The sequence below is a fragment of the Rhincodon typus genome, chromosome 25 (assembly GCF_021869965.1).
Source record: "Rhincodon typus isolate 14 chromosome 25, sRhiTyp1.1, whole genome shotgun sequence".
In the NCBI taxonomy this organism is placed as follows: domain Eukaryota; kingdom Metazoa; phylum Chordata; class Chondrichthyes; order Orectolobiformes; family Rhincodontidae; genus Rhincodon; species Rhincodon typus.
In genome coordinates this window covers 19,549,047-19,573,097 of record NC_063356.1, presented here as the reverse complement: position 1 = coordinate 19,573,097, position 24,051 = coordinate 19,549,047, and the positions used below count along the sequence as shown (strand labels likewise).

Genomic DNA, 24,051 nt, shown 5'->3' with positions numbered 1-24,051 from the left:
GGATCTCCAAGAGGAGAAAGTTTCAGAGCACTGAACCTCTTCAGATCATGATTAGGAGGAACAGGCAGAATGATATGCATGCACTCTTTTCATTGAGAAACATATAATTACAAAAGCCTGTAAAACCCTGTTACCCATGCTCAAGACAGACTCACCTAACCACTCTGCAAGCTTACAGAGTATGCCTGGAGCACTACCAATACCTTATGCATTCCTAGAGAAGCAGCAAGGACCATCACTGCCTTGACAGTCTGAAGTACAGCGTCTGCACCAAGGCAAGCAGAGTTTGGAGCAACCGGTGGCCTCCAATGCTGTCCCAGATTTTGTCTGCTCTTGCTTAGTGTTATGTGAGAGTCAAGTGAAAACCAAATTATCTGCCTGTTGGTCAAATGTAAGGTCTGCATGTGTGCTATGATAATGCAAGCTTGGAGTGAGTGGTTTTGCTGAGGAGTCAATGTTATCTCTCAAGATAGTCACACTGCAGGACACTTGAGGGGAGATTAAAGATGCAAACTAGAACACAGTCAGGTAAGAATGTTTTAGGTGATCCTTGTACATGTGGTTGATTCTTAACTGCTTTTTGGCAATTACGAATGGCCAAGGAGTGTAGGATTTTGGCTGCTGGCACTGAAAACCATTCATGTATTTTATGTAAATCTACCAGTTATTAGTTTGAAGCTGCACTTGGCTTGATAGCATGCTTTTTAGTCTGCCTTCTGTAAACAGAGAGATGAACATGACATAACACAGGCCATTTTGGCAGATGTAAAAATTTGGGAATAAAGTAAAAGGTTGTGGAATTGTCATCAGCCATTTGGAGTGCGTATCCAGCAAGTTAGTTAAACATGATTTTCCCTTAATCTGTGCCGTGTTTCTTTAATTAACCAAGATGACTTTTAATTTTGTCTCAAAATTGTTTCTAGACCAGAGCTTAAAGTGACTAGCCTACAGATGTTGAGCTTATCTTTAAGCCCTTTGTTGTAATTTGAAATTCTCTGGTCCTCGAGCATCACCCCCCAGTCTAAAGAAGACTGTAAAATTATGGCCAGTAGCTCCAAAATATTCATTTTCACTTCCCTCAGTATCCTTAGATGCAGCACATCCTTGTGCTTAATTAAATTTGAGTACAATCAGCCTAATACCTAGTCACTAATTTTAAACCTTTCTACTATCTGAATTAACTTCACTTTCTCTTGGCCTTGATAGCATTTTCTACCTTAAGGTCAGATGCAAAGTATTCATTTAATCTCTCAGTACAGCTCCCTGCTCCATGCACAGTTTTCCTTTGTTGTCCATATCAGCCCCATTCTTCCTTTCACTCCTACTTCGCAATTTATAAATTTCCATATGTAGCTTTAATGTTAGCTGCCAGTTTCTTTAAAGACTCCCTCTTGGCTTGTCTTATTGCTTTTTCATCTCCTCTTCGATCCTTCTATATTCATCCTGATTCTCAATTGTAGTACCTTGAATCTGATGAACGTACTTATACTTGCTCTTAGTTGCTCTCTCTTTTCTCATGTAGGGGCGCTACGTCTTTGTTTGGCCCCTCTCCCCTGCCTTTGCCTTTCAAGAGAAACGTATCCTATTCAGCAGTGCTGCTTCTTCAGTTGCCTACCTCAAGTGAGCACAGTGACAGACTGTACAGCATAAAAGCGTACACACAGGTGCACGCGCGCGCACACACCTCTGCTCAATGGTGTTTTCATTTTGCTGAACATGGACTGGCTTTAAAAAGTTCTCTTATAAATTGCTTTTGAAGTTTCATGTTGATCTAGGAAAGTTTTTCCTGTTTGTAAAATGCATGTTCAGAAATCATAATAACTTCATTTTAAGATACTGCTTTAAGCAAATTTTGCTAAACATTTCACACTGCAACTTTGCAGTGCAAATCAATTTTCAAAATGACTTCTACAAAAGTATTACAATAAATACTTTACAATTTTTAATCTAGCTTCCATCTCCTGTTAAAATGATGACCTGTCCCAGGATTCTCAAGATCCAGTATATTAGAAATTCATCCAAAAGCAGAGCTCAACCATGATCTTAGTTTGTGGCAGCATTTGCTCTTCTTTCATCCCCCAGTCAAATGTCTGAAAATCTCCTGCAGCTTTCAAGTTGCTGACGCCAACATCCAGCTGCAGAATGAGTTGGTCGTGTTTCAAATAGCACAATACACTGATATAGGATGACATTAGCATGTTGGGCCAATATCTATATACATAGCTTAAATATTCAAATCAATAACAAAATATTAATCATACTAAATATTTAAAGGTATGATTTTATGTCAATCCCTTTTCATTATTGCTATGTTGCATTGAACACATCTTGTACATCTGTACTTTTGATTCACAGAGAATTACAGCTATGTACTGATTCAGTAATGAAATGTTAACTCATCTGTCATCAAAATCTCCAAATATTTAATTGGAGCCAATGATGCTCAAGTCCAGCCTTTCAAAAACTGCTTATGCGGATTTAGAGTGATAAATGCAGGAAAGTGCAGCATTATATATTTTAGCAATAAAAACAAACAAACAGAGGAGGTTCAAAAGTAACAAGGTGCTGGTCCCAGTACAAGCCCTAAAGGTTTTGGTTCTCTGCCTGAGGCAAATAAAAATAGGGTTGCAGGCTTTGTTTCATGCAACAAACAATACCTGAATGGGATAGAGAGAAAATAAACTGAAAACAAGTTCATTAGATTTGTCACAGTAATTGAATTAAAGTCCAACTAGCTTGACATGGAAAAGCTCAACAGTTGGAATAGATCTCCAGGAAGAGTTCAAATGCAAAATACTGTAGAATATTGAATCAAGAACAGAAAAACGTTGGAAATACTCAGCAAGTCAAGCAATATCTGTGGAGAGAGAAATAGAGTTAACGCTTTGGGTCAATAACCTTTTATCAGAACAATGTTCATCAGACCTGAAATGTTCCCTCTGCTGTTTTTGCCTGACCTGGTGAGTATTTCCAGCATTTTGTGTGTTTATGCCAGGTAGAGTGGTTGAAGCCAGTATACAGGACTCATTTTAGAAACAGCTAGAAAACTGTTGTGGGTAAACCAGGTGACTGTTTGGAAAAGAAGAAATCAAGTTGTTAAAAATCCTAACTTATCTTGTAAGCAGTGTTTTTTTTTTATTGAGACGGAACTTTCAATATTCATGTGATGGTTATAGCTGTGATTAATACTCACTTGTTGTTTTCAGTGAGGTTTAGGTGTCGTTTGATGTCCTGAAGTACTTCCCTGAAGAAAACCAATCGTTTCTCCTCAAACTGCTGGCACTGTTCAAATACTTGTTCCATATTCTCCATATACTGCGGTGTACATTTACTTAACTCATCCAATGCTTTCTCGTACTTTTCTTTTGTCTGTCCGGGCATTGATCCAACATAAATTACAAATGAGAACAGCATAAAAGATCCTAAAAAACACTAACCATCCAGTAGAACCATGCAGATGATGCTGAAAGGAAGCATTCAGGACTTCACACCAGAAAACCCAATCACTACAAGTTCCTTGACCCAGACCTTTGAAGGCCCATTGTATGATCTAAAAAGTATCATCAACACATTTTCCGAGGATAAACCAGAGAGAGACACATTCAGGTGTTTAACATGGCTACGATATCTCAGTGTTTCTTTTGAAACTGTATTTCTCTGTTACCATCAGCTCACCTCCAGAGGGCAATAGCACTGTAAAAGGCAATATCAAAGGGCCACTTATCATCATGCTCATACCTGCGCAAGTCTTATACTGCACACAAAATAATGGAAAGAGTCACCGGGCAACTGAAGGATTTAGATAACGTAATCCTCTTGAGCAGCTTCTGTTATCTGAACAGATGCTGTGTTTGAAGATGTACATATTTATTTATATACAAACATGTTATTTTAAAGATTCAGGAACCTCATTGTGGTTATTAGTCTTCAAATTTCAAGAGTTCAATTCAATTTATTTTTATACTTCTTCATTCTACTGTAAAATCACCTGTTAAAACAAGCATTAGCCTAAGATTAGCCATTTTGTACTTATAATACTGCCAACTAGATTTACATCATTCACACGATACTACACGTGATAGCATTTATTAAGAACAGGCTTCAAATAACATCAGATTATATCACTTCACTCATCATCAGATTGCTGCTCACACAGCATAAAGTGTCTACTATTCATCAAAGAAAGCCATTCCTAGCATTCCAGTTGAGAAGCCTTCAGTACCATATTACACATCACTATACAGTTGTTTTTGTACAGTGTGGTGGATCAACAACAGAAAAAAAAACACTATACTCCTCCATTCTCCCCAGTATCTGAAGAAATCTAGGCAAGAGTTATTGTTTACCTGATCTTTAACTGCAGGAAAGACGACAGACACTGCTTTAAATATGCAGACTGGGTCCTCCTATCACCTGATCGATATTTAAATATTAATAAGAGCTCTGAACAGGGGAGCAGCATTAGCTTCCCCATCAGGCCATGTGGGAGACAGACCTTGGGTAGGAAAGTTTTATCTTAATTTCCTGTAGGGCAGGAACATTCAGCCAGGTCTCAAAAGAAGGGCTTCCAGAGCCCCAATCCCCATGATGCACATTCCTATGGATCCCTGGTTGCAATTCCTATTTCCAAATTTCTGCTCCTGCCCACTGGTCAGATAGTGTAATCAAATGGGCACAGTTGAAACTCTCAAAACTGAATGATAACAAAGTCTAATCATTAATATTGACTGGGCTGCTACATCCCTGGATTCACCAAGTGTTTCAGAATTGAACTACACCTGTCCAAATTGGAATGGGAAGATTGTTACTCTGTGGAATTCTTTAGGCAGGAAAGCAGAGCTAACGATTATTAGATCAGCCAATGATCTAGATGAATGGCAGAGCAGACTTGATGAGCCGAATGGCATATTTATGCTCCTACATTTTATAGTTTAATGGTCTTATAGCAGCAACTTGCATGGATATAATGCCTTTAAAAAAAGGCCTCAAGCCTCTTTACAGGAAAGCAATGAAAAAAACATTTCATACCGTGACATACAACAGGATATTAGGGCAACTGACCAAAAGCTCAATCAATCAGGTAGGTTTCAAGGATTGCCTTGAAGAAAGACATAGAGTATTGGTGGGAAATAGGTAAGAAACTCCAAGGTTAACTCCCTGTGTTGATGAAGGCATTGTCACCAAGTGTTGTGATTAAAATCAGGACAGTTCAAGAGGCCTGAAGTGTTGGAGCATGAAGATTCCCAAGATGCATTTATTATATTTCAACATAAGAATTATTTTTTACCACTTTGCAGTCTCACCTTCTGTACTTCTTGTTTACATTTCTCCACCTTGTCTAGTAGTTTCTTCTGTTGTTCAGGAGTGACTGACTGCTCTGCCTTACTGTTTGCCTCCCTTGTAGCTGCCATCTTTTCCTCTTTACAGGCTAGGTGATAACTTTTTTTGGATGCCTCCACCTTAGAAAACAAAAGAAAATTATGTAAAATAAGAAGTATTGGAAACAACTTTCATGAAAAGCTTGCATTAATGGGATATCTCGAATTCAAAACAGATCCATTCAAAACAGAAAGTCAAAGCTCAATTATGAAAGATGTGGACTGGCTTTTTCCTGTCCAGCATTTATTTGAAATGGCTCAAGAATTTCTAAATGGCCATGATCAATGTCACAAAGCACACCTCCAATAATTATGAATGCTAACTGATGAAACAAGGATCAGAACATGCAAGCAAATACAGTATCAGGCCAAAGAGCAAGCTCTATATTAAATTAAAATATTTTAATCATGGATCCATCTATAAATTGAAGGAGGCTTTCTACAAAAGATGTGAGCGTCTCTTCATCTCCCTAAGCCTAGGTGTGCTGTTCCTGAAGAGCAGGATATAGTCTTTCAGAGGACTGCTCATAACTCCGAGCAATACTGCTATCTATTCCCAGTGGATTGGATGTGCTCTGTGAATTAGCAAATATATACATTTTCATTGGCTTTATCAAAAGGTAAACATTTTAAATCCAGCTCTTTGCATATTTTGAAATGAATATACATCTTCACTACATTACCTTCTTCAGAAGCTGAATTTGAGGCTACATCAGGTTTGGAATGAAGCTAAAAATGATTTTTTTTTTGTCTGGGAAACATAGGGAAGTGCAAAGACTGAAAAAAAAGTGGAGCAGAGATCTAATGTCAGATATTTGTTTAAATCCTCCAGATTGTAGTTGGAAGAAAAGGCAGCAGGCCCCCAGGAAGTTCCAGTTTTTCTCACCTGGTCATAACTGGATTATCCCAATTCATCAACCATGCAGACCACATTAGTATAATGGATAACTCCACTATACTAAACACATCTTTCATGATCCTACTAACCTCCAGGAGCTGTATCTCTTTTAAAGCCCATTATGTAAACTCCAGCAGCAAAACAGTAATTCAATATTGTTCAATAAACAATCTACTAGAGCTGCACAGTACCTCTTTCAGCTTTTTAGCCCAAGGTTTCTGTGCTTTCCGGAATCCATCCTCTGCTTCTTTGGTTTCTTTGAAGCCTCCAATCATCTGTTTGTGGAAAGAATCCTTCTGCCAGTTCTTAACTTTTTCGAAATCTTCACCGGTCAGTGCATTTCTCATCTCCAGGTGGAGCTCACTTACTTTATCCGCTTCAGTCATCAGAGCCATCCAGGCTCTCTCAACAGTGCCATATTGTGGTCCTGAAATTGATTCAGACATCCATCAGCCTAGCTTGTATCTCAATCACTTTCACCAACATCAAAGCTGCTGTTTAATCGCCTCTTCATCAGGATGCCGTTCCAGTCAGTATACAATATAATCAAGATTCCACTAGACCCCCTAATCCCAATCTTTTTAACTGGATGCAGGAGGTGGTAGTAGTAACTTCAGTCTGATTTAACTAGTCAAAAAGGCACGCAAAGTACACAGATTGAAGTATAAATTTCCACAGCAGTAAAACCCAACATGAGAATCCATGGATATCAAATTAATGCCACTCTTAATATTGGCCCTCTTTAAAACATTTAAGCACAAAAGTAATGAAAAAATATTTAGTTCATTTTAAAGCAATGTAGCAGTTTCCACAAAATGCTGACTAAATGAAATTTTGAGCATAGATTGAAAACATGAATGTGACATACACAATAGGTTATACAAGGGTTGCTTATTTTATTTTTACCAGTCTGCCTATAAAGCAATAAATGATACTTCTAACCTTTGCAATACCAGGGTAAAAACCCTAGTCTACTATATGGTACGACTAATCTGTTCACCAGCCAGAACCTCTCAAAATAGCTCTGCTTCATCCTTATTTACTGGTTAGGCTTTTCTCGATACTCAAAAAAAATTGTTACCATCAGAAACCAGAGCCCTGATTTTCACTGCTGGATCAGGCACAGGGTCAGGAGAAATTCCAGCTTTGCAAAACAAACCTTTAAAAATAACCGTCTACATTTCACATTTTAGATGCAGCTGCACAGGGTGGGTTGGGCACTGAGCAAGGCGACTCAAGAAGCTGCCCAGTCCCTGTGACAAGCTGGTGGAAAGCCAGCTTCAGGACCCTGGCATTGTAATCAAAGTTTAAAGGTAAAATTTTAAACAGAAAGCATCCCTGAGCTCTCACCCACTCCCTCCATGCCCTATTCATGCAGCCATACATCCATATATCGACCCACCATGGCCCATCATACTCCTTATGCCCCCAATTCATTCTCATGGCCTTTTATACGCTCTTTGCCTAATCAGTGCCAATTCACCCTTTGGCCTTCGCTATTAGTTCAATTCATTATCATCCAGCATTAGGATTAATCAGCATGCATCCTGACTAAAAAGAAAGTTACCAGTCTACTTATGATGCCGCTAAAGAAAAAAAGCAGACATAGGGATACAATAAGAAACCCAACAGAGTCAGATTGTTTCAATGAATTCTCAAGCAAGCAAAGATCTCACCCGTGTTCAATATTTTGACAGAAACATTTCTATTCAGTAAGCAGTCAGAGCTGTCCATCAACAGGCAGCCCATTCGGAAAATGACTGGTTCAGTTCAAATTAAATTTGTACATGACTACTTGATGTGAAAGAATAAATCACTTTTTTTGAACTCCACATTTTGTTTTAGACAGTTTTGAAAACTTTGTGAAGCCCAATGACTTTATGTACTTCAAGGCAAAGCAGGACTTTCCACCATCACAAAAGGTATCTTGCTACTTCAAAAGGTCACCTTACTTCTACCAAAGGCGTCTTGGGACTAGAGCCGAAAGAGGAGAAAGAGAACATTCTACCAGTCCTGACCCCTCTCTTCCCCCATCAACCCCACACATTTCCCACATCCCAGGCAGGCCAGCTCACATAATTCAATCCTTTCTATCCATTTCCCATACTTCTGCTTATCTCTATGCCAATTTAGCAATCACTTCCACCCACATTCCTTCACTCCTCACCTACCATGCCAACTCATTTCAGTATTCTAGATGACTGCAGCTGCAACATTCAAGAAGATTGACACTATATAGGACAAAGCAGCCTACTTGACTGGCACCCCATCTAACATCATCTACATACATTCCCTTCATCACTGATGCAACAATGTACACCATCTACAAGACGCACTGCAACAACTCAGCAACGCTTCTCTGAAAGCACCTTCCAGATCCATGACTCTCCTACCTAGAAGATCAAGGTCAGCAGATACATGGGAACAGCACCACCTGCAAGTTCTTGTCCTAGCTACACACAATTCTGAACGACATTGATAATCCTTTACGGTTGCTACGCAAAAACCCTGGAATGCCCTCCCTAGTGGCGTTGTGGGTAGACCTACAGCCCAAGTATTGCAGTGATTGAAGACAGCAGCTCACCACTACCTTCTCAAGGGCAATGAGGGCAGACCATAGATGCTGGTCTAACCAGAGATGCCCACAATTCATGAATGAATAAAAAGAAATATGTACAAGCTATCATATAGGAGTACGAGACGTTCAGCAGTGCTAAATTTATGAGGGTAGTGACTGATGGATTTGAAGTGAGTTTCATAGTGATGGGTAGTAAATACTGGGCTAGCCAGCGACACTCATGTTTGTTGAAGAAAGAAAGTGCACATGCACTTAAGCGAAAAAATATAGTTCCATCACTTAGATGTCTATATATTGCAGATAATACACTGAGCAGAACATTGTCAGTCATAAATGCAAATTTTGGCATTTGTTGATACTTCTTGACAGGTTGAACAGTTCAAAGGGGTTTATGTACAATTTATACACAATTTTCTCCACAGTTAACAGTCCAAAAGGCACCTGACCACTCCCTTGAAAGGATCCCTGACCCCCACTGCCAAATGTGTCCTGGGACCATATCAGACCTGCATGTTTGAGGGAGGGAGTGAGAGGGACTGTGTGAGAGGAGGGAAGGAGTTAGAGGGGGAGTTTGTCTATATTTGAGATAAGGAAGGGGTGTTTGTCTGGGCATGCGAGTGAGTGTGGTAGTGGGACTATATGTGTGGGGAAGGGAGGTAACAACCAAAAGACCAGAAAATAAAAAAAGGAGCAGGTGACCAGTCAGGCCATAATGTCTGCTTCACCATTCAATGAGAGCATAGTTCACCTAATAATCCTCAACTCCACTTTTCTGTCTTAGCCCCATTACCCTGGATTCCCATACTAATTAAAAATCTATCCCAGCCTTGAATATACTTACTGACCAGGCGTCAACAGCCCTCTGCGGTAATGAATTCCACAGATTCACTACCCTCAGAAGTTCCTCCTCGTCTGTTTTAAATGGGTGATTCCTTATTCTGAGATTATGTCCTTTGGTCCCAGATTGTCCCACAAGGGGAAACAACCTTTCCACATCTACCCTGTCAAGCCCCCAAGAATCTTGTACGTTTCAATATCACCACACCTCATCTTTCTAAATGGGAATGAAAAAGGCCCAACGTACTCAAACTCTCCTCATAAGACGGTCCCTCCATATCTGATACCAGCCTAGTGAACCTTCTCTGCACTGCCTCCAATGCCAGCATTAAAACATAACTAAAGTTGTTGGTAAAACTCAGCAGGTCTGACAGCATCTGTGGAGAGACAGTAACGTTAACGTTTCGGGTCAAACGACCCTTCTTCAGAACACAGTAACCTAATGTGTGGTATCTTCTCAAACATCTTCTGAAAATCTAACTATGTTACATCCACTGCTTCCCCTTTATCTATCTTGTCTGTTACCTCTGCAAAGACTTCTAGCAAATTTGTCAGGCACGATTTCCCCTTCATGAAACTATGCTGACTGTGCTTGATTAGATTATGTTTTTCTAAATATTACATCCTTTAGAATAGGCCAACATGTTCACAATAACAGATTTAAGCTAATTGGCCAAAAATCAACCATTTTTGTTGTCTCTTCTTTTTAAATAAAAGGTGTTACACTGGCAGTTTTCTAATATTTTGGAACTTCTGTTGAAGTAAGATCATTTTCCAAGAATCTAAGGATTCTTGGAAAATTATTACCAGTGCATCCACTATCTCTGTAGCTACTTGTACTCCTATTTAACTACCAACTACTCCTTTTAGTATCCTAGGATGCATCCCATCAGGATCCAGGGATCTACTCCATTAGTTTCCCTAGCAGTTTTTCTCTAGCAATAGTTAGTATACTTAGTTACTCTCCTCCTTTTCCCTCTTGATTATTTAGTAATTTTGAAACACCATTAGTGTCTTCTACCATGAAGACCAGTGCAAAGTATTTATTCAACTTCTCTTCCCTTTTCTAGTTCCTATTATTATTTCTCCAACCTCGATCTCAAAAGAGGCCCATGTACACTTTGGTTCCTCTCTTCCTTTTCATATATTAATTCAAAGAAGCTCTTATAATCCATCTTGATATTACATACAAGTTTACCCTCAAAGTTTAATTTTCTCCCTCATTTTTTTTGGTTGAATTCTGTTGGTTTTTAAGACTTTCCCAATCTTCTGGCTTACCATTAATCGTTGCCAAGTGGGATGATTGTTTTCTTTCAATGTCATGCCATCCTTAGCTTCCCTGGTTTGCCTTCTACCTTTTCCCCCCTACATTGGGATGTATCTTTGCTAGGAGTCATGAACTATTTTCTTAAACATATGCCATTCCCGGTCTACTGCAACTAGCTCTACCTTTACTCCTTTGCCTCAATATTTATTTAAGTTTAGCACAGTTGTTTCCAATCCAAATTCTAAATATTCTACCATGTTATGGTCACTGTTTCCTAGGGGAGCTATCATTTATTGAAACTGCCTAATTACATATCACCAGGTCCAAAATAGTATAATCCCTGGTTGAATCCACCAGATATTGTTCTAGGAAACTGTCTTGAATACATGCTGTGAATTCTTCCTTGTGGCTACCTCTGCCAATCTAGCAATCCCAATCTACAAAGAAGATTAAAGTCTATGATTAATGTAATGCCATTTTTACACACCCTCATTATTTCCACCATACAGCTACTGTTGGGAGCCTATAGACTACCAGTGTCATCGCCCCTTTTTATTTCTTATCTCCACTCATATGGATTCTAGACCTTCCAATCCTTGATCATTTCTTGCTATCGTACTAGTTTCATCTGTGTGACCAATAATACTCCACATCCTTTCTTCCTGTCTGTCCTTTCAAAAAGTCACATACCACTGAAAATTTAGTTTCCAGCTTTGATCTGTTAAGGCAAGTATGTAATGTATGTTTGATTATGGGGGGTGGAGTGAGTGACTGAGTATGTGAACCCATTGGCGGTTTAAGCGAGAGGCAATGACAGAGTGAGTGTACACAGACTGAATTAACCAGCAACACCCACACCTTTGGTCTCCTTATTCCCTTCAAAATACTATTCAGAAAGCAGGTTAGAAGAGAAAGAAAACTAGGGTTGAAAGGTAACTCTCTTCTGACTGCTTCTTTCACTAATTCTGCCGAGAGCAGCTCAGAATGTGGTCTAAGTTTCAAATAAACTCAATTCTTTAACTTGAACCCAGGTCCCCTCCCATGCCTGGTGATCAGGACTTGAGGCCTAATTTGCCTCTAGCTCTACTTTCTAAAAGAAAAGGCAAAATAATTTTTAATTTTATTAGGTCTGTTGCTTAGCACTTTTTAAACTGTCATTTTTATCAATTACTCATTATTTAAATTATCACTTTATTTCATTGTCACTTAAAATCTACTGTTGTTCCAAAGCTTATCTTAATGAAATTTGGTTACCATTGAGAGTGAGAGAAAAACTGAAATGTGCTCCCCACCCCACCATGCGAAAGGACACCTGACAAGCCTGCTCCCATTATTCAACTGTAACAGTCCTTTCAGACTGTTGGCTCTAACATGTAGCACTCTGAAAGTGATAGATTATAACTGTAAAGGTACGATACCATTACTGTCTTCTTCTTGTCTAGCCAAAGCTACAGCATTTCAAACAAAAAAAAAACACACCACTGTTAAAAGTCAAGTAAGGCTACAGTTTTGCTGTTTTTTGGAAAACCATAAGGGAACTCATTTCCAAAATACAGAGTCAAACAACATAGAAACAGGCCGTTTGGTCAAGGTTCGCCAATTATACTGGTCCCACTTTCCTGCATTTGACCCGTATCCCTCTAAACCTTTCCTATTCATGTACTTGTCCAAATGTCTTTTAAAATTTTGTAACTATCTGCATCTATCACTTCCTCTGGCAGCTCATTCCACATACAAACCACCCTGTGTGAAAAAGTTGCCCCTCAGGTCCTTTTTAAATCTTCCTCTTCCCACCTTAAAAATATGCCCTCAAATCCCAGACTGAAGAAAAATTAATTTTTAAATTGTTGTTTTGCTATAAATTATGCCTATTTATTCAAAATTCAATCAATTTTGCTACAGGATCAGGTTGAATGGTAGAAGATTTTCTTCAATAGACAAGCCAGGTGTGGGCTGCACAGATAATTGAGAATTCTTAGGAACCAAATTTAAGAGATAAATGCACTCGTTAGTTTATCCAAAGTTATGTAAATTCAAGGTGAAACCTTGGCTCAATGGTGACACTCTTGAGGCTAAGTCCTACTCCAGAGATTTGTCAGAAGTATTTGTTCTACAAATGTTATGCTTCCTCTATTCCCACTCCAGGGATTTGAATACATAAGATTGACAAGACTTTAGTGCAGTACTGAAGAAATACTGTGCTACCAGAGATGTCATTTTTTGGATGAAATGTTTAACTGAGGCAAAACGCACTCCTGTATAAAGATCCCATGCCATCAATACTGCTGAGAGAGAGTATCTGGGTATTATTTAATTGATGTTTCTGGGACCTCTGGTGTGTGTGGATTAATTACCACATTGTTCTACAGTACACAAGTGACTAAAATTTCAAAATCATGTCATTAACTGTATATACCAAGAATCTCCAAAGCCATGAATGATGTTTTAAAAAAGTTCAGGATTTTCTCCTTTCCTTTCTGATAGAATTCTAAAATGGCAGCGCTATCAGTAAGGTTACTGGAATAACAGCAGCCTTTTCCCAATTTGCAAAATTGCAAACAGCAAATAAGAAATATTGCCTCCATCGCACCCAACAGGTCCCAGATTTGTTAGATAGCTGGATCAGCGAGACCTGGGGACTGTACACTCCCATGGGTCACAATTTGGAAATCCCTAATCACATGCAATCACATCACAATGGTGCTATAATATGAAAGACTGAATCTTACCCACAGGTAAACAGTTTACCACATGGATAAACATTAGCTGCTATACAAACGAGGGCACCTTGAAGAAAAGGTGATGGGTATCAACATTCATGATTTTAAATGCACTGAAATCATTGAGCCCGATATAGCACAGAACAGTTTCAGCCATTCTATAAACAGTATTTCAGAATATCTTCATAAAGACTGGATTTCCTGTATATAGTGCTTTGCTTTTAAACTTAGGTTACCAAATTAAATATGAAGGTATTACTCTACTTATTACAGAAGTATGGTCATTAATCTGCTTATATGATAAAAGTATTTTTAAAAATAACTTTGGAATACTTTTGCAATCCAACAAATTTAACAAACAACAAAAAAAGGGGGCAATGTTTCAATTCCCTTAAAAACAAAAAATCGGGCACAGGAAAAGGTGAAACAGGAGGTCGCCTGCCGCTTCTGATGTAGGCAGCCAGCCAAAGTCATGCTGCCTGCTGATTTACACTATTGTGTAGCCAATGTGAAACCAGTAGGATGACTGAAATCTCAGCAAGAAGCCCCCAAGTTTGTATAAATGGTGCACCACTTAGAAGTTTATTCAGATAGATCTGCAATTTGATGGCAGCAATCCTAGTTTGCATATCATTAGCAGACGTCTGAATTTTCACTTCAGTTTCTTCTTCCTCCTTTGGCAATCCCTCAGGGTCAAGACTTGCTCCCACTCTGGGGACATGGGTTCTGCAGTGGCTAAACAGTCACATGCTGGAGGCTTAGCCTGTACTACAATTGGGACAGGTAATGTTTGAAGAGGGTAGGACACTCTGGATTCTGCATGCATTTTCCACTGCTTGATTTGGCTTCCACATGCTCCACTTGATAACGTTGAGATTGGTTGATGTCTTTGCGGATGCTTCTTCTCCTGTTTGTACATTCAAGGAGAAGTGCTTCCCACATCAGTGGGGATATGTTGCATCTGTTTAGGGGGGATTTTCAGGGTGTCCTTGTCATTTTTCTTCTGCCCTCCTAGTGGTTGCTGACCATCTAGGACTCAGGGTAAAACACTTGCTTTGGGAATCGTGCGTCTGTCACGTGGACAATGTGGCCTGCCCAACATAGCTGGTCATCCATGACCAGTGCCTTGATACTGGGAATATTTGCCTGGGAGAGCACACATTTGCTATGTCCGTCTGCCAGTGGGTGTGCAGGATTCTGCAAAGGTAACACCGGGTTTCAAGGGGTCTGCTGTGCACAGTCCATAGATCATGAGCTTATTGCTGGATTTGGAGGCCTCTAACATCAAGCTCACTGTTCCTCAGGTGTCCGAAGGCTCCACTGGTACACTGGGGTCATTGTCAGATTTCACCGTCAATGTCTGCTCACGGGAGGCACGGGAAATGATCCACTTTGTCTAAGGACTCGGCATAGATTTAGATGGTCAGGGTCAGTGCTGTACAGCAGGAGGGGTCTAGGGCAGAGCCTTTATTTGCTGGATGTTTAGCCCAAGTTCATTCTCTCATACGCTTCGGTGAATGTGTTGACGATGGCTTGTAGCTCAGACCAGATGCAGGCGCATCTGTGTACTGCAGCTCAATGTCAGAAGTTAGGGTGGTCTGGCCTGGTGACGAAGGTTGAACAGTTTCCTGCTCATCCTGTAGGTTAGAGATGGAATGGAGTGTTGCGATGAAGAATATGGAGAAGAGGATTGGTTCGATGTCACAGCCCTTGTTGACCTGAGTTTGCACTTGTATTGGGTTTTGTGGAGGACCTGTTGGTGCGGATCATGGCTTGCATGTCAACGTGAAACAAACAGAGAATGGTGAGGAATTTCTGTGAGCAGGAATTTGGGGAGGATATTCCACAAACCCACACAATTGACAGAATCAAAAAAGATGTTTGCGAGATTGTAGAAAGCCACGTACAGAAGGTAGTGCTGTTCCCTGCACTTTTCTTGGATTTGTCACAAACTGAAAATCGCATCCATTGTGCCTGTTGCCAGACAACAGTTGAGACTCAAGAAGGATCTTTTCAGCCACTGGATGGTGGTGATTGAAGAGAATTTTCACAACAACTCTTGCCAAAGACAGCAGGGAAATCCTTCCAATTTCAATAGTTAGACCATCCGAGATCTCCCAGCATGCTGTCTTACTTCCAGACAAGAGCGATGAGATTGTGGATTCATGTCAAGAGTGCCTTCTCCTTCATATTTTAGTACTTCAGTAGAAATTCCATTGTGTCAGAGACCTTGTTATTTTTTTTAAGCTGTTGGATGGCATTTTTTGATGTTATGGTGGGTTGGAGGTGCCCCGAGATGCCGATAGGTAGTGCGTTGCAGGATAGTATTGACAGCACTTGCATCGAAAGCTGTGTCTTGGTTGAGAAGATCCACAAAATTCTCTCTCCAGCTGGCACTGACTACCTCTCCTGCCTGATGAGCAACATTCCATTTTTGACTCTCAGTGGAGTAGTCTTCTGGGTATTCAGACCATAGATGGCTTTGATTGCATTGAAGAAGCTGCACTTATCATGGCTGTAGGTGAGGTCCTGAGTCTCCTGCGTTCTTGCTGCCCACCATCTATTCTTTAGGTCACAGGATTTTTTTTTTTTTTGTGTTGTATCTCGACCTTCAGTTGCCTGCAGGCTTGTTTCTCCCGCTCAAGTTTTGGTGGAGCTGCCAGTTCTGGAACGCCTCGTATTTATGATCCAGGAGATCTTGGATCTCCTGATAGTTCTTGTCAAACCAGTCTCAAAAAAGGTTCCTGGTCAAGAAGTTCAACATTTAATCATGTTCACAGCACTGGCAATGCTGTCCTCACTCTGCTTGGCAGACAGCAGGTCTGGTTGCAGCATTTGGCAGATTTCAGTGAGGACATCCTTACCTGAAAAAACAGATACCCAACACACTTTCCAGATTGCTTCCTTGAAAACCTGAGGTAAAAATGGCCTGTCACTGATAGCCTCTCTCTGGCTTCCAGCAGGTAATCCTGCTTTTTTTCCCCTTCATGCCATAATCCAAGGGGAATTCATACTGCTGCACCAATGCCTGCAAGTTTATGCAAAACCAAAGTCAGGACAGTGTCTTTAAGTAGTCCACATGTCCCCCAGTAAATTTTAGCAACTTACTGAACTCTATTAACCAACATTTCCACAATCACAGGAGCCGAGGGAAAATCAATCAGCAACTAACTGTAAATAACTGACGATCCCTTAAAAACAGCCCTGGCGTGGGTTTCTTCCTGTTGCCGAACACGTGTTCTCTGCATGCATTTAAGGGACGTCTTTGACTACAGGGTTGAATTTCAAATAGCATCCTGCTGTCAAATCAGCATTATTAGCTCACTGACATCACAATCTGCCTACTCTGCATACTTCTAGCAGACGGTCGCTGTGTCCCATGCAAACACATTCAAAATGTTATCCTGAAAAGCAATGCTGTTCTGAAGAAGTCATACAGGACTTGAAGCATTAACTCTGTTTCTCTCTCCACAGGTGCTGCCAGACCTGCTGAGTATCTCTAGTATTCTCTTGCTTGTTGCACTCAAATTGCTGTTTGACGAGGCTTATACTAGAAGTATTCGTGTGTGCCACAGGCACAAGTTTGAAACCAAAATGGCACTCAAAGCATTGTGCAAAAAGGCACAAAGGAGCCAGATTCTAAAAAAAAATTTTAAAAATGGAGGTTAAACCAGTGACATTATTGGAAAAGGCACAAGGTAAAGCTATGCCTGCTCGTTCAGAAGACCCAGTGCATTTTCAAGCCTGTACTGAGTTTGCCAGTCTAAAATAGGACAGCATGCTCCAATTATGGATGCTATAACAAATACAATGGAAACTCTTTTTGACCCTGGGCATAAGCATGTAAAATAAAGAAAACAGAGAACATGAATTCCAATTATAGAAAAAGCATTGCTGAGTCCCAGAAATAGCTGCTGCAACCATGCAGACAGACAGTAGGTGACACCTGAAAATGCCAATACACCAAGAGTTTTTAGCATTTGTCAAAATTGTGCATTTTGTTCTGCCTTTAGATTTAAACCTAAACAGGTTTTGAGCACCACTATTTAATACATTATACAGGACAAAAAGTATAAACACAATAAATAACTTTAACCCTTTGAGGTTTAACTGGCTTCTAGAACATGTTCACAAATAGTTCAAGATTAGTGTCTTTCTCATTCTCTGGGAGTGATCAAGCACATTACATTTGTCTTTATTTAATGCTCATATATTTTGAAAACTAAGAAGTGTATTTAAAATAAAATCCACAGAATATTTATGCTGGTTGCTATGTAACCAAGTCAGAAAGCTAATAGGTGCATCCTATATTCTTTGTGAAACTAGTTTCCATGGAAACCCAAATTACATAGCCAATTATCATGATTTATCCTACACTCCATCAAAGAATTGCACATCAAATTAACAAATAAGAATACATAGAAAAAATACGTTTATGACTTCAATTTGGAATATTAAGTGGAATTAATGGCAAAATATGTTTTTGTTTTTTTTTAACCCTGAATGTCCCCACTGCCAAAAAGGATACAAGACAGACGTATAATATGTACGCCTTCAAAAGCCAAAGATTACCGTAAGAGGCAGTTGCGCAGCGGTTCAATATTTGCTGAACATGTCTGCCCAGCATTTAGATCAGTAAAACATAAATCAGCTCTATGAGTTCAGGAGAAAATTTAATCAACCTGCAAACACTCAGCCACCAAAGACAGGATGGGGTTTGGGGTAATGTTAGCATTTCAAAAATCTGAAATCTGACCTACTCTTCACCAGAGCACTGGGAATGACGGCAGCTGAAGATGGGTGTGAAAGGCCAGATCCCACTGTAAGCATTTATCCACTTTCCTCTCTGCAATCACTTCAAACGCTCCACAATTAGCAATCTCTTCTGCCCTCATCCTCAATCTCCCACTTCATTTTCTTCCTTTAAGTCTAGCTGGCTGCCTCCTGGGAAGCAGCAAAGAAAATTCTGGATTTCTTAGATGTTATGAGCACCTACTTCCCAGTAAATATTGGGGCCGAAGGTTCCCTCAATGGCACAGTTAAATTTGCAGTCCTGCAGAAGTCTAGAGGCAAAGAAAAAGGGCAGCATTAGGCTAACTCAAAGACCTGTCTTTGCACTGTTCAGATGCACCTTCTGGGGGGCTGATGCAGCAGGATTAATATTACCATAGTAACCTTGCAGCAATAATCATTAAAAGGAAGGCAGATAGACTTGTATTTGTATGGCACTTTTTACAGTCACAGAATGCTCTAAACCATTCTAAATTAATAAGATATGTTTGGAGCGTAGTTATTGTTACAATCTAGGTGGGCAAAGTGGTGAGGTGGAAGTAGCAGAGGAAAGAGGACAAAAAGAGAGAAAGCAAGTAAAAAAACATGGCGTAAATGAATCACTGAATACACAATCTGTCTCAGTGCTACGTCCTCAGTTTGCAATTAGCCCACTAGTGGTTGGATCTTCTCAAAAGCTACAGTATCAAGCCCCCTCAGAATTATGTATGTTTCAGTAATATAACCACCCCTCAGAGCACTGAGAAATATATAGTATGATCAAGCAGAGCCAGCATGGCTTCATGAAGAGAAAAAACTTTGCCTAACAAATTTACCAGAAATCGCTAAGGAGGTAATAAGCAGGATAGATAAAAGGAAAGCATGTGTGTAATAATATTTGGATATTCAGAAAGCATTTGTTAAGGGACTACACATTAGGCTAATTAATAGGGTGAGAGATAAGATCCTGGTGTTGGAGGTATATCAGCATGGATAGAGGAACAGCCAACAAATGGAAGACAAGAAATTGGGATAAGGGGAGCAATTTCAGGATGGCAACCTATGCCTATTGGAATGCCACAGGGATCAGTGCTGGGGCCACATTTATTTACAAAATGTGTTATTGACTTGGATGAGTAAAGTGAATGTACTACAGTCAAGTTTGCAGATGACAAATAGGTGGAGGGCAAGTGACGAGGGTGACACAATGAATCTATAGAGCAATATAAACAGATTAAACTAGTGAATAAAGGTTTGGCAGATGGAATATAATGTGAAAAAAGTTGAGGTCATGCACTTTGGCAGGAAGAACAGAGGAACTGAATATTATTTAAATTGAGAAAGACTGTAGAAAGCTACAGAACAAAAGGGATTTGCAAGTTCTTGTCCATAAATCTGAAAAGAAAAGCATTAAGGTTTAGTGGGTAATAGAGATGGCAAATGGAACGCTGGCCTTTATTTAAAATGGCAGAGAACATAAAAATAGTGAAGTTTTGCTAGAACTATACAAGGCACTAGTCAGATAACTGTGAACAGTCTTGGACCCTTTCTCAAAAGGAAAGGTATAATGGCACTGTAGGCAGTCCAGGGAAGGTTCACCAAGCTGATACCAGGTATGGAGGGACTGTCTTATAAAGGTCTGGTTAAGTCAGTTGGGCCTGTATTCATTGGAGATCTAATGGTTTCCCAAATTCGGTGAAATACTGCAATTGTTTCCTGTGTCTTTCTACTACACTGTCAGCTTGCAAACACAAACTGTGGAAGCCTTTAACATACCCTTATTCAGCATTCCAACTTCTTCCCTTTTACTGACAATCCAATATTTCACAACACACTTCCATAAAACACAGAGTTGCACGGCTGGACTTTTAAATATGACACCCAACCACAGGGTTTATCTGCTCCGTGAAAGTTAGGACTCTCCTCAACCATTTTTCTTTCTCCACAGATGCTGCCACACATGCTGGGAATATGGTTTGGAGGGGATGGGGCGTGCACAAAATCTTGGGAGGAGTGCATTGCCAAAGTAAAGCAGAAACTGGTCCTTTGGGGGCATTGTTCCCTCTCCATCGCACATAAAAACCTGGTCATCGGGTGTGAGGCACTCTCTGCTTTTGTACATAGCACAGGTCTGGCCCATCTCCCCCAAAACCCTGTTGTTTCAGTCACCTGAGACATCTTCTGTTTCATATGAAAGCCTAAGATAGACCAGGTCCACATGGTCACCATTAATAAAACTCTAGACTGGGGGAGGGAGGGTGGTTTAGGAACATACCCAATTTTGCCCTCATCCTGATGGCCACCTTTGTATGCTGCTGCATCAAGCTGTGCGTAGACTCTCGGTACACAATCACCAAGTGTCACAACGTACTGAGGTTCTACCTGCCACTGGTGTTGCGAAGGATGGAACTGGCCTCGCTGCTGCCAAGTAGTTGGTCTTTTCCATATCACCTGTCCTTCGTGGTGAAATTTGCAACAAGAAAAACCTTCGACCATCATGAAATGGTCAGCACGTAGCGTCCTCGAGACCCTGAGGGAAAAGGAAAGGGTGGATCCTTTCGCATGGTTCCTTGAACAGGCTGTCAAAGTCATTTGGCAGAATGTCTCATCGCCAGAACTTTCCAACAAGCACCAAGACATCGCTTGGCTGGTGGTGAGCAGGGCACTACTTGTGAAATCCTTCATGTACGTCCGGTCAGCCTGCACCACCGCACGCTGCCCTCATAGCGGCTGCTGAGGGGTTGAAACTGTCACACATCTCCTTCTGGAGTGTGCCTTTGCAAAGGAGGTTTGAAGGAAGATGCAGTGGTTTTTGTCTCAGTTCGTCCTGAGCAGCTCCATGATACAAGACTCTGTGCTCTACGGTCTGTTCCCCAAGACGCACACCAAGACAAACATCGACTGCGCCTGGAGGACCATCAATTTGGTGAAAGAAGCTATTTGGTCTGCCCGAACTTGGTCTTCCAGAACAAGGAGTTGACACCAACCGAGTGTTGGAGACTGGCACATTCCAAAGGTCCAGGACTACGTGCTGAGGGACGCACTAAAGCTTGGGGCAGCTGCCATCAAGGCACAGTGGGGAAAGACCACTATGCGAGATCATGCTTAAAGATAAATGGGGGTCTGTCCAGTTATTAAACGCTTCCAATGCCTCAAATATATGTAAACATCAGTATTGTACGTGTATTGTACATGTAAGGGAGGTCTTTGACTCGATCCAAAAAAACCAAAGTCCAACGTTTTGCTTGTTTACTTGATATGTAACTGGGCAAAGCCCAACTGTCTTTATGTCAACAAAGATTTTTTTGAATAAAGTATATTTTTGAAATGTAAAATAAACTAGTGGAGAACACAGACAGTAAAAAGTTGCAGAAAGAACAGGCAAATCAAAGCCAACTGCAGCTGTTATTAGAATGTCAGCAACATAGCGAAAATGGCCCCATGCAAGGAAAATGGTGTCATTAATGTTTTGCTTAAAGTGTTGAAAATACAATAGATCATAGGGAATATGAGCAGGAGCAGGCCATGAGGCCTTAAGCCTGTTCTGCCATTCAATAGGATCATGGCTGATTTCAGATCTCAAATCCCCTTTTCTGCCCGATCTTCATAACCTATGATTCCTGCACAGTCCAGTAATCTAGAGCCACTTCTGCTTGAATATACACAATGACTCAGCATCCACGGAACTCTAGTAGCAGAATGATTCACAATGCTCTTCACGAAGAAATTATTCCTTGCATGGTCTTAAAGGATCACTCATTACCCTCAGAAAAACAGGAAAAAGGTCACCCTGGAGAAGATACTTCTCGGGGTGCAGCATTAAAGGGCAGTGCAACAGAAATCTGTTAAGTTGGCTCTTTCTCTGGAAAGAATTCACCTGGATGACATACCCAGTGTTGGTCCACAGACAGCTGCCAATAAGCTAAGCTGTGATCAGCAGCCTTGCCTAGCGTGGATATTAATTAAGCCGCTTCAAAGTTCAATGCCAGTTAAGGACCAAGTGCAGAATGTGAATGGTATGTGAGAGTGAAAATTACATAAATACCTGTAGCTATTTTGGAAGAGAAGCAAATTGGGTTTTTTTTTAAGAATTCTAGTACCACTTAGCCATGCAAGTAGCTAAGGAAATTTTCCCCATCTACAGCTAAGTTATTTCTTGAAAGCTGAACTGTAATTAATAAAACAAATTAGGATAAATGACACTCTTGTTCAAAGAACCAGACCGTGTCTGCATAAAAAAAAAAATAAAATATTCCCACTAGTGATCCAGGCTTTTTGGATTTCCTTCTCTTCATAGCAATGCCAAATTGATTCAATTCAATAGTGTTAGAATTATAGATCGGAACATAGTTGAAGAAAGTAGCTGGTTATGATCCACAATTTGAAGGAAGCATATTTTAACAACTTTCTTCTCAAATAGTATTAATTTATCACAATAATTACAATGGTTTATCAATAGTGATAGAAAAAATCTCCTTTAAAACCCTGATCTCTACCTTCCCCCCAACCCAAATACTATTACAAATGAAACTAGCCCTTTTTTTTTTTTTTAGAAAAAAGGTGGCTACAATTTAACAACTTGCTGAGCCAAAGTGGTCGAGATACCTTTGTCAATGAGTTGCTTCCATCTTTTAGACCAGTCAGTCAGCTGCTGGGAGTATGATTTTTCAATCTTAGCTCGTTCATTGACACAGTTCATAAGATCATTGCACAGCCTGTGCCCATCATCGATACGTTTCACTGAGCGCTTATAATTCCCAACCTGGAAGAAAAATGCACAGTATTATCAGAACCAATAGAATTATGAAAACCTTCCATTTTCAGAAACTTAGCTGGTTGTTCTCTCCACAGTTTATCACCTCTATGCATTAAAGCATGGCCACTGCCAAAACTAAAACGACTAATGATCTCTACCAACAATAGTGTCTGGTTGAACATTTAGCTGGCTGTTTTGTACTTACTGGCTTAAATGGATCTACCTGTCTGGAAATATCATAATTTATAATAATTCAGACAAATGAGCATGAGAGAGATTGTTCATATGCTATTACATCTGTAATACTACTTTGGATGTAGATTCTGTTCAAAAAGATGCAAAAATAGAGAGATGATAAATGAGAAAAAAGAGAGCAGATTCCAAAACACTGAGGATTCAGATATGTAATGGAACCAATTTACTTGACGGAGTACTATAAAATAAAAAGGGTATTAATGAGACAGCAACATCAAGCATTCTCAATTTTTAAAAAACCACCACTGGATATATTGAGTAATGTTTACTAAATACATGTACAGAAAAATAATTTACCATCTTTAAACAAAATAAACTAGGAACTTAAATTGGAAAGAGCAATAATCAGAAATCTGAGTTCTACTATTGAAAACTATGTTAGTTTCATATTGCCTATGGACGGACTCCAACATTCCAAACCTTTAATCTTGCACAATCTGAGTCTTTGATAGTAAATGCAATTTAAAGAAAAATATAGCAGTGCAGCTCAGTCATGGGAACTGCGAAATTTCATTTCAATATTGCACACAAATCAATTCTATGCCCATGGCTAGAACTGATATTCACATTCACACTGTGGAGTGCCGAGATG

At 40.0% G+C, this 24,051-nt stretch overlaps 1 protein-coding gene across 5 annotated transcripts in view; it reads right to left on the bottom strand.

The window, feature by feature from the left end:
• pacsin1b (protein kinase C and casein kinase substrate in neurons 1b) overlaps positions 1-24,051 on the bottom strand; it is a 98,137-nt gene that overhangs the window by 32,235 nt on the left and 41,851 nt on the right. For all 5 annotated transcript variants that reach the window (XM_048612214.1, XM_048612212.1, XM_048612211.1 and 2 more), the window contains exons 3-6: positions 23,054-23,210; positions 6,468-6,703; positions 5,304-5,459; positions 3,194-3,369 (exon numbers count right to left, since the gene is read on the bottom strand). In XM_048612214.1, coding sequence (XP_048468171.1) covers positions 3,194-3,369; positions 5,304-5,459; positions 6,468-6,703; positions 23,054-23,210 — 725 coding nt within the window. The remainder of the gene's footprint in view (positions 1-3,193; positions 3,370-5,303; positions 5,460-6,467; positions 6,704-23,053; positions 23,211-24,051) is intronic.